General features: G+C 49.7%; 1 protein-coding gene across 2 annotated transcripts; it reads right to left on the bottom strand.

The window, feature by feature from the left end:
- Positions 1-135: 135 nt before the first annotated feature.
- Positions 136-3,129, bottom strand: NMB (neuromedin B). 2 transcript variants are annotated; one of them, XM_045813060.2, is made up of 3 exons: positions 2,901-3,129; positions 2,100-2,272; positions 136-404 (listed from the first exon to the last, which is right to left on the bottom strand). In XM_045813060.2, exons 1-3 carry the CDS (start codon positions 3,055-3,057, stop codon positions 240-242), a joined length of 495 nt encoding a protein of 164 aa, XP_045669016.2. In that variant the 5' UTR covers positions 3,058-3,129; the 3' UTR covers positions 136-239. The 2 variants fall into 2 exon arrangements, with proteins under 2 accessions (XP_045669016.2, XP_045669017.2); XM_045813061.2 differs by having other exon boundaries at positions 136-409; positions 2,901-3,124.
- Positions 3,130-10,869: the final 7,740 nt, after the last annotated feature.

Genomic DNA, 10,869 nt, shown 5'->3' with positions numbered 1-10,869 from the left:
CTGAGTAGACTGGTGTCCTTAAGTTTTCTTGGCTCTTTGGAGCCAGCTCTATCTCACTGAACATGCCGCCCGCCAGCCCCCTTTCCCTCCCGTGCCCTCAAATGTGGCTGGAAGGAGAGGCCCAGACATTCTACATAAAGAGCAGGGTTTTATTCACAACTTCAACACGGAAGCAAGAAATACAGCAGGGACATAATGTGTGTCTATGTGGGCAATATTCCTGGAGATACAACCAGAAATCACAGTAACGGAGTAACAGACATTTGAGCCCGGGTTTCACATCCAGATGGGACCACCGCCAGGGCCCCGCTCAGCACCTTCCCTGGGTGGGCGCAGTCTAAGTCACGTCGGCGTCTCTTCCTCATTAGGGGCATCCCTTCTGCAGCATCTGCACCAGCAGCCTCCTGTGCTGAAGGGGAACACACAGAACTGACCTGGGCAGCGGGGGCACATGATAGGGGCGTCCTGCCATTCCTAAGTGCTGGGCATCCACAGAGGTAGGCAGGGCCCACCTCTTAGCTTTGGCAGGCCCCCCTAGCAATTTTCTCCCTGAAGAAGGGCCTGGAAGGGGTCCGGGCAGTGGTTTTCTCAGTGGTCATGACAGTCAAGGAGATCATGGAAGTGAAGTCCACAGATGTGCCTGGCCCTGGGCCAGCGTCAATGTTTTCACTCCCCTGCTCCCAGGTCTTCCCCAGTCGTCACTTCTGAAGCCCCATCCCCCAGTGCTAGGTATTGCTTCCTCTGAGGTTTGCTAGCTGGTCTGCATGCCTTAGACCTTCAAGACCAACAGCCCCAGAGGTGACATCATCTCCCTTCAGACTCAGCCAGCCCAAGCTCCTGGCCCTTACATCTGATGTCCCCAGGGCGTGGTGGTTCTCTGCATGAGGAAGGCCAGGGAAGTTGACTGGGGCTGGAGTTGGACCCACTCTAGGGAATGCTCCTCCCTTCTTTCAAAATGTATGCACTATATGCTAGGCACAGTGGGGGATATGAAGGTGAGTCTGTGACAGGTGCTCCCAGGGAGCTCACAGACTGGTAAGAACTCCTGTGTACTAAGTGCTTTCTACGTGCCAGGGATCACGCTGAGCGCGTGACACAAATGGTCTCATTTAATACAAGATGGGCACTATCCGCTATCATCCCCATTATATAAATGAGGAAGATGAGGCCTTTAAGGTCACACAACACTAAATAGCTAGGTTGCTGTCATGGAAACCCACATTCTACCACACTACTGTGCCTTCTGGGCACAATAACAAAGAACGAGGGAAGGTGGAGTGGGGTGGGGACAGCACCAGGAGCAGGGAATGGAAGAGCTGCCCTTCTACCAGGCTAGAGACTAAAGCTGGCTTGGCTCTAGCTTTGGGGTCTTGAACGTCCTAGGTCCGTGGTTTACAACCAGGGATAATTTTGGCTCCCGCCCCTTTCCCCTCACAAGAAGAGCTCTGGCAATGTCTGGAGGCATTTTTTTGTGGTTGTCACAAACAGGCCGGGGGGAGGATGCTCCAGTGGGTAGAGACAAGGGATACTACTAAACTTCCTCCAACGCACAGGGCAGCCCCTGCAACAAAGAATTATCCAGCCCATAATGTCAGGAGTGCTGAGGTTGAGAAACCCTGCACTGAGGGTCACTTAGGCACATGAGCGACTGGGAAGAGCACTGGTCAAGTTGAACAAGGTCTGGACCCCCCTTGGATGCTGACTCTTCTCCTTTCTGGGCCTCAGGGCCCCAACTGTAGCCACAAGTATGAACAAGGCACAGCAAAGGTGGACAGCTGGGGTGGGGCAAGTCTGGGGAGGGGGGAGGTCCTGCGTCAAGAGGCTGGCTAATTAATTCTAGGCTGTGACTTCAGACTAGGGACTAGGTGAGGGGAAACTTCTTTCCTACTTTTTGCTCTGTGAGGTTTGCTGGGAAGGTCAGCTTCCTTTCTTTGAAGTCTTCTCCCTTTGACTCTGGATCACAAGGAGAGCCTGGAATCCCTGGCTTTCTGGGGCCCATCACACCTGGGGAGGGGCGCATCACACCTGATTACCAATGCTGGAACTAGGGGCAGCCCTGGCTGGGCCTCTCCTGAGCCTGAGGTAGGAGCTTGGCTCACCTGGGGGGGAGGTGCTGGGCCGCTAAGGCTCATGCCCAGAACTTTCTTTAGCAGGAGGATCCTGGGCAGATCATGACTCAGCTGCAGTCTCTGGTCCCTCAGGGAGATGTGGGGAGCTGTCCCCAGGAGGAATGGGCTGGGGGTTTCCAGACTCTTCTTGCCCATGAAGTGACCTAGAAAGGAGGTGCCCAGGCACAAAGAATTTGGGAAGCGAGGATCCTATCCCAGTGGGAAAGTTCCCCATCTCTCCCAACTTTGAGTTCTCATGACAGGAAGATCCACGGTCAGTCTTCCTCCTCCTCCTCCTCACCAAGGAGACACAAATACCCCTGGGGTGTGGCAAAGCCAGTACCTCGGCTTTTCCTGAACAGGTAGAGATGGTGGAGAGGGTGGCACAGCTGGAAGGAAGGCAGAGGGCACATGGCCAGGAAGAAACTCTGCCAGTTGTGCTGCCTGCTTACAGGAGGGACAGGCAAGGGCAAGGAGGAAAGTGGAGAATGAAGAGGTGTCTGGAAGGTGGAGGTGCAAATAGGTTAGAAGATTCAGTAGACTCTTGCCTAAGGCAAGGTGAACCGGCTGGCAGGCAGACTAGGATCCAGCCCCAGCTCTGCTTTAACTGGCTGAGTGATGTTAGCCAAGTCACTGAACTGCCTGGGTCTCAAGTTTCCCATCTGTTAAATTAGGCGAGTCCCAGGGTCCTCACCAGCGCGGACACGAGTGTCCGTGGCTGAGGAATGTCCTGAGAAGGAAAATGGGATCAGAGCAGGGTGAGAGGCGCTTGCCCGCGTCCCGAAGACTTACCGGTGGCCCAGAGGTTGCCCCGCGGGTGCACTCGGATCTTGATGGCCCGGCCGCGGGGCTCTGGGGGATCCCAGCTGAGCGGCGCGGCGCCGGCAGCGAGCAGAGCGAAGAGCAGGAGTCCGCCGAGCAGCCGACCGCCCCCCGCCCGCAGGGTCATGGCTGTACCCTCGCCGGTGCTCCAACCCCGCGCGCTTCGCAGCCGCTGGAGCCGGAGCCGCCTCCTTCCATCCTTTTAAACCCTCGCCCCTGGGGGGCGGAGCCTGTCCTGAGGCGCCCGCCCCTGGCGCGCTCGCCACCGCCCGGCCCCGCCCCCACGGGACGCCCCGCCCCGCCCCGCTGGACCCTCATCGCGGAGGGCTTGCGCTCCTGCGCCGGCTTGGGCATCGCTTCCGGTCCGTGCGCACCACCCTCCAGGGGAGGACCCTGACTTGGGGCAAAGCCTCGCCGCTCCCACTGGCTTTCAGCCCACGAGTGGTTACTTAGCCTCAGAAACTCTCTTTATAAGAGTAAAAGTGGGGGCGAGGACACTGGCGCTATAGTGCCCAGCAAAGCGCCAGGCACGAGGCGAGCCATAAAACGCTTGCCAGCCCCTCCCTCTTAGGGAATGTGACCGTGTTCACCCTGCTCTCTGCCCTCTCACCGCCAGCACTCCCCAGGTGGTGTAGAAACCACAGCAGGTGCTTGGGCTGGCAATGCAGAATGATGGTGAAGACAGCGAGCACCCCCCACCCCAAGAATGGATGCTGTACTGGGGGGAGCCTGGCCTATCATTTGGGCAGGAGGCAGATCTCTGGGTCAGGGAAGTGGAAAGAGCACCGGACCAGGAATTCATATATAAACTGTGTGACCTTGTTGAACCTCACTTTCTTCAACTGTAAAATAGTAATACCCATGTTGCCCTATTTGTAATGACTTTACTCTTTTTTTAGCACAATTACTTTGTGGCAGGAAGGAGCAGTCCTGTAGGACTGGCCTCTCACACCCAGCACTCATCCCTCCCAAGTCCATACTTGTCTTGGAAAGAACTTTTGGGTCAGTGCCATCACTTAATGAGTAAAACACTGTGCTCCAGAATAATACATTTATTTTTCTTTAAATGTTTACTAAACATCCATGTTCAGGAGCACCATGCTAGGCACAGGAGGAGGGGAGACAAAAGATCATTCCCTGCTGCCAAGGGAGTTTACCATTTCACTGGAGAAACAGAGTGCCAAAGGAGTGAATGATGGAGGAGTGGGGTGCAGACCAAAGCCCGGATTCTGGGCTCTGCCCTGAAACACTGCACAGTGCGGCTATGACAGAGCCTACTCCCCAGTCTGGCTCAATAATGGTACTTGGTATTGCCCTTGCACGTACCTAGTTCAGCAAGGCCAGCTAGCTCTGTGGATCACCGATCTAAAAGGGGAAGTATAGTTCAGAGGCTGGATGTCATGCTGAGTTCCCAGGAGCATGACGCACAGGACAGGGACACTCCATTTCTGGCCCTGACTTTTTCCCCAGTCTCCTTGCTTCTCATCCCCCACCCTGGCATTTACACCTCTCTGCATTCTTGTCACTGCTAAGCCGTGGTGTACAAATATAGCTCTTATCACCTTCCCATAATAACCACTCCCTTTGTGACCCCCTTCCTCTCCTCTGGCCCACAGACGTAGAAATTAATGGGAACACACGGGAGCTGGTATTGAGTGCTGCTTCACTTCAATGCTTGAAGGAACCTTATTTGGTAGGTTTATCTCTCATTTTATAACTGGAAACAGGCTCAGAGGTTGTGTCACTCACCCAGACGTCACACTAAAATCAGACTTCGGGTCTGTTTGAACCACTCTTATCAGGCCCCCAAACTCATGCAGGGCAGATGCTATTTCCCTAAACCACACCCACTCCCGTTTTACCATCGCAAGTGCAAACGTCAAGTTGGTTTAGATTTCTCAGGGGAGAAAGGGAGCAGGCACTGAATTTAGAGTTTGCCCTCACTTCTGCAGGGGACCCTGGGACTCTGGGTTCTGCTCTGACCAGTTCATTGATACTCCAGCCAAGCCTCCTGTCACAGCCTGCGTTCACAGCTCCAACCACAGCTCCAAGACTGACCTGAGGTGCTCCCAGTGACATCATTTCATCTGTCAGGCTAGCACAGCAAGCAAGGGGCCTCCGAGGACCCTGGAAAAAGAAGCAGGGCAGCCGCTCCATAGTTGCTATGAAACACCGTCCCGGGAATGAGAAGCAGTAGGCCCAGCAGAGAGGGTGGCTGGCCCAAGAGAGCACTTCCAAGCTCCATGTCCCAGGGAATGTGCCAGGCTCTGAGGCCAGAGCGAGGACCTCAGCAGCCCACTGCCCGTTCCCCAAGTGTACTGTGATGGCAAGGGAAGTCTAAGGGCCTCCAACCCACTGGGAAGACTGGCGGTGAGTGCGGCGGAGGCCCACAGGGAAGCTCTTCAGTGCTCACACTGGGCCCTTCAAGGATAGCCACAAGAAACCTACACAAGTGGCACAAGACAATTCTAGAAATGACTAAGGGGTGAAAGAGACATAGCAACTCTTGCTATAACCAACAGCAACAAAACATTTGAACTGCACCACAGTTTTTAGTCAAAGACTGCTTGAAATAAAGGACACGTGTATTACTGTTCACTATATTTTCATCATATTGGAATCAACTGTTAAGTAACATCTTTTCACAACTGAATCTTTGTTGTTGTTTTCCAAAAGTACTTACATGCATCTCCTTTGATCACCAACACTGTTCTGATGTAGTAACGACTAGTATTATGCCCATTTTATAGAATAATTGATTCAAGTACAAAGCAAGTTAGCTGCAGAGAAACTACACAAATGGAGAAAACCAGAGTGGACTTCACGGACATGAAAGGTGCAGAGGACAACAGAGGAAGCGAAAAGGAGAAATTTAGACATACATGAGTCTGGTGAAAAGGAATGACAACAAAGGCAGAGCTGCTCAGAAAAGGATCGGACAAAATCACTCCCCCCGCAAACCTCTGAGCGCAGATCTCCACCCGTGTGGGCCGGGAGGATGAAGAGAAACATCCTGAGATACCTCGGATCCTGCGCCTTCGTTTCAGAATGGGAAAGGACTGGAGAGTCAGGAGAACAGCAGAATCTTCAAGAGAGTCAGGGATATAGGATACAATTTCCCAAAGTCAGAGGGAACACATAAGAATTAGCTAGAAAATCAGAACATTCACCATTAATCAGGAAATGTACCAGAAACTGAAACTGCCAAAACACAAAATATTTTTTAAGGCAATTTTCAAAAAAAAAAAAAAAAGAGAAAATACCTACATCTAACAAGAAAGTGATGACAATCCCAGCAGGGGCTAAGGGAGCTAGGCAGCCGCTGCTCAGCTCAGTGACACAGGTGCTCAAGGGAACTTATAAAAAACCAGGAAAGGGACGAGCCCCAGGCCCAGCATTCATAATTATTTGGGTGGGACAGTCATGTATTTCAGGGGACATTCAGTAACTTGAATTAATACTCTTGAAACTCCAAAGAGGTTTAAATGCTTGGAAATCTGCCTGAGAATGTATTTCTTTTTTTTTTTTTTTTAAAGATTTTATTTATTTATTTGACAGAGATAGAGACAGCCAGTGAGAGAGGGAACACAAGCAGGGGGAGTGGGAGAGGAAGAAGCAAGCTCATAGCAGAGGAGCCTGATGTGGGGCTCGATCCCATAACGCCGGGATCACGCCCTGAGCCGAAGGCAGACGCTTAACCGCTGTGCCACCCAGGCGCCCCTGAGAATGTATTTCTAATGGATTTGCTAATCTGAGCAAGTCCACAGAAGAACCACCTAGAGTCTCAGAAGAATTCCCAAGAGCCCTGCAGTTGTGGGCTTTACGCCAAATCAAAGAGTCTCATTAGATATTATAAAGGTACAAGGACTGGGTTATGACGCCCAACATTGTGACATGAGAAAAGCAACAGACCTGGGAGTTGTGGCCGTGCCATTCACGGGCCAGGAGATCCTGGGCAAATCTCTTAACTTGTGGTTTCTCTTTTGTAAAATGGAGTTTATTTTGAAGACTGAATGAGAGAAAATAAAAATCTCATAAACTGAAAAGCACTTAGTGGAGCACATGGCACATTCTAAGTACTCAATATTATTAGCTGGGTCCCAGGAAACGCAAAGCCTGCTTTCAATCTGAAGCCCATTACAAGGGAAAGAAAAGATTCCCTGGACAGTCGCTAAAGCTGTGGTGTTGACACAACAGTCAACAAAATGCCTATTACACTGTGAGTTGTTTGACAGACTGAAAGGCCAGTATATCTACCTCAACGTTTGACCAATTCCAAGAAACAAATCCTACAGCAGCCCCTCTTTTTCCGCTTAAGTAAGTTGTCAGGCTGCTTTGATCAAGCCTCATGCTAGTGATTTACTTACTTGCCTGGCATAAGGCCTGAGTACAAATTCTTTTAACTAGACTCCTTGAAGTAAGGCTGGAAGCCAGCTTACCAATCTAAATAAACTGGCCAGTTAAAGTAAGGGTTCTAGAGAAATGATTCCTAACCAAGAGGAGGAACTGTTCCAGAAACTCCCAAGATTGGTAGAATAGGGATTTATAGTTTGAAAGTCATATTCAATGTAATAACTATATATGAGAAAGAAATAACTTGTTTTTATAATACAAATGAGAAAAAGCAAGATAAAACAATCTTGGCTGCTGAGGATGGAGTTGGGGACAACAGACCTGAGGGAGAGTTTGTGAGAATGGAGAAGAGGTATGAGATTTCAGGTTTCTTAAAGGAGGCAATGAGTTTTGAAAGACTAAGGAACACTGTTCTGGGGGCGCCTGGGTGGCTCAGTCGGTGAAGCATCTGCCTTCGGCTCGGGTCATGATCTCAGGGTCCTGGGACACAGCCCTGTGTCGGGCTCCCTGCTCAGCGGGGAGTCTGCTTCTCCCTCTCCCCTGACCCTCCCCACTGCTTGTGCTCCGTCTCTCAGATGAATAAATAAAAAAAAAAAAAAAAAAAAAAAGGGCCACTGTTCTACAGGAAAGGTGTTTGGAGGTTCCTGACTGATTAGATAGGTAGCTGGTTTTTGTGAGGTAGCCCTCTGCCAAACTATACCTACACTAAAGGAACATTCTCTGAAACAATTCTACAGAAATCACTAGGCTACTTAATAGAGAGATTATTGCAGGACATCACACAGTGCCCTTACAATGAGGTCCCAGGAGAGAAATTTCTTCGTCCTTGGGTATCATCAAAAGGTTCTTGTTGTTAATTCCATTTATGCCCATTCTATGCATAGAAGTGATTGTTTCCCCTTTACATTAGCCCCTAAGGAGCTGAGAATCAACACTATGGATCTCCTCTGGCAGACAGAAGTTTTTGATGTGTCTTGTGGGCACTAACCTCCCCTCTGACTTCATCCCTTTTTCTTCCCACACTTATTTCAACCCTAGATTCTTCAATTATTTTATAACTTATCACGTAGTACTAGATGGATCTTTATGAACTGCTCCAAATCCTTTCTGGAACTATTTATTAATAAATCTAAAATGAGCAAAGCACTGTGATAGGGACTAGAGGATAGACAAGGATGAACCAGAGGTTGGCCTTGTCTTACCGCCCTCAAGGAGCTGGTCGGGCTATGGGACCCACAGCAGACAGACCACTCTGAGGGCGCCGTTAAAGAGTCACGAGCAAAGTCCTGACAGCACTGCGTGGGAAGCACTACACACTCGAGAGCTTTTTTGGGAATAAAACCACTCCTCTCTCGAGCTCCCTGTGCACCTATCACTCCACCTAGCACCCTGTGTGGAAAAAAACTGTTTGCATGTTGCCCTGGTTAAGGCACTGAGTTCCTAGCAGTTCTGGGCCTTACTCATCCTTGTTCCGCAGGGGCCAGTCCAAAATCTGGCACCGAGTAGATGCTCAGTAAGTGTCTGCGGAATGAGAAAGCTTTCAGCAGGTACAGAAGTGAGCAGGCGCTCCAGGCAGAGCGACCAGCATGAGCAGAAACTAGACGTCTGGACAGCGAGGCCAATGTCAAGGGGACAAGAATGGGCGCTCTGTGGAGAGCTCAGGCTGAAAAAGTCCTGAGGGCCTAGTATGCTACATGACACTTAGAAGGCAAGGTCCTCACTATTTGTTTTGGTAACTCCTGCATACTCTAGTCTTTAAGTAACATTTCTTCGTTACACAGAATTCCTTCTACACCCAGACTCACCAACACTTGTGTGCAAAGGGTCATATTTGTGGTTGATTTCTAAAAGTCTATCTGGTATTACTTATAGTTCTAGTGAGGGAGAATAGTAACAAAGATCTACCTCGCCTGAAAACAATAGGCTGTCCCGACTGAAGGAGCATCTTGAGGAAGGTAGACAATGTATTTGGTCAGCCAGAATCAGCTGGATCATTCCAGAAGCTCAACAGAGTGATAAATGTTGTAAGGGTGCCCTCAGATAGAGATAGCCCCCACATTGTTCTTAGGGGCTGGATGGACTTGGTAACACACTAAAGAAATACACTTAAGGATCACAGAGCTTTCATTTTTTAAAATATTTATTTATTTATTTGAGAGAGAGACAAAGTGAGAGACAATGAGTCGGGGGAGGGGCAGAGGGGGGTGGGGAGAGAGAATCTCCAGCAGACTTCCCACTGAGCCTGATGCGGGGCTCCTTGATCCCACCACCCTGAGATCACGACCTGAGCCAAAATCACGAATCAGACGCTTAGCCAACTGAGCCACCCAGCAGCCCACAGAGCCTTTATTTTAAGCCTAAGTTCTTGGAGAAACCTGGGACTCCCCAAGGAAATGGACAAACACCAATACTTCTCCCATTGACAAAAGAGAAGGCAGGAAGAGTCCAAGGACACACATAAAAAGGAAGAAAACAGGAACACAAAAAATTCTACAAAGGGAACACACTGTGTAAATGGAACCACAGGGAGAGAAAGTTTTCAGATTCAAATCTGGCAAGGCCAAGATCATGTACTTACTAAATAACAGGAAAGTTCACTTCAGTGCTTCATATGCTCTCCCCAGAGTAACAGCTCAATAATAACGCTACCCTAAGTGACTGGGGTGCCTGGGTAGCTCAGTCGGTTATGTGTCTGACTTCAGCTCAGGTCATGAGGTCCTGGGATCGAGCCCCGTGTCAGGCTCCCTGCTCAAGGTGGGAGGGAGTCTGCTTCTCCCTCTGCCCCTCCCCACCACTCATGCTCTCTTTTTCTCTCTCTCAAATAAATACAATCTTTAAAAAAAAAAAAAAAATGCCACCCTAAGTCACTGCCTCTGTTCCAGTGCATGATTATACAGAACATGCAGTTCATGCTACAAGATGCTGCTGGGTCAGCAGAGCACAGTGTCTATAAAACAGGGCCCCTGCCCAGGAGGGGCTGGCCATTGGGTGGGGAAACTTGAGGCCATAGCCACAAACGTACACAAATAGCGTAAGGCTGCAAAGGCTTCCAGATGGAGGAAGGACAGTTACTCTGTGCAGAAAGTGAGACTCAGACAAGCAGAAATGAGAGTGTAAGATAATGGAAGTGAAGATACAGCAGTTTACCACAAGGGTGCTTAATGCTGGCTGAATTCAAAGTCCAAACTTGCCACGTAGGTAATACAAGGTCAACACAACATTTATGGTCCAAAAAGAGACACTTCTTAAAGTAAACAGGGAGCTAAAACTAACAACCAAGTGGAATTGATCTCATAGGCCCAGACTGGCCTGCTGCAGGGAAACAGAGACGTACAGTCACCCCAGCAAAGGGAATCACTGACTTTGTTTCTGGAGTCAGGTGATGGCCATGAGAAATGGAACGACAGGGGTAAATGTAGGGCTTGTAAAAGTGACTAAATATGGTGGGAAAATGAAAAAATCTAGGTGAATCCTCCTTCAAAGAAAAGGTGAAATCTGGAGCAACTGCTTGAGCTTCATTTTAAACAGAGGACGACAAAGTAGAAGTGTTCAGAGGGAACACAGAGGCAGGGACTAGAAGTGAGGA

The sequence above is a fragment of the Ursus americanus genome, chromosome 28 (assembly GCF_024610735.1).
Source record: "Ursus americanus isolate L20-20 chromosome 28, mUrsAme1.1.p, whole genome shotgun sequence".
NCBI lineage: Eukaryota > Metazoa > Chordata > Mammalia > Carnivora > Ursidae > Ursus > Ursus americanus.
Note: the sequence above shows the minus strand (reverse complement) of the source record. Positions and strands in the feature narration are given on the sequence as shown.

Coding starts and splice junctions, on each gene's coding strand:
- NMB (XM_045813060.2), bottom strand. CDS start 3,057: ATGACCCTGCGGGCGGGGGGCGGTCGGCTGCTCGGCGGACTCCTGCTC. Junction 2,273..2,900: donor GGGCAACCTCTGGGCCACCG/GTAAGTCTTCGG, acceptor CCTCCTTTCTAG/GTCACTTCATGGGCAAGAAG. Junction 405..2,099: donor GCCCAGCACCTCCCCCCCAG/GTGAGCCAAGCT, acceptor CCTTCAGCACAG/GAGGCTGCTGGTGCAGATGC.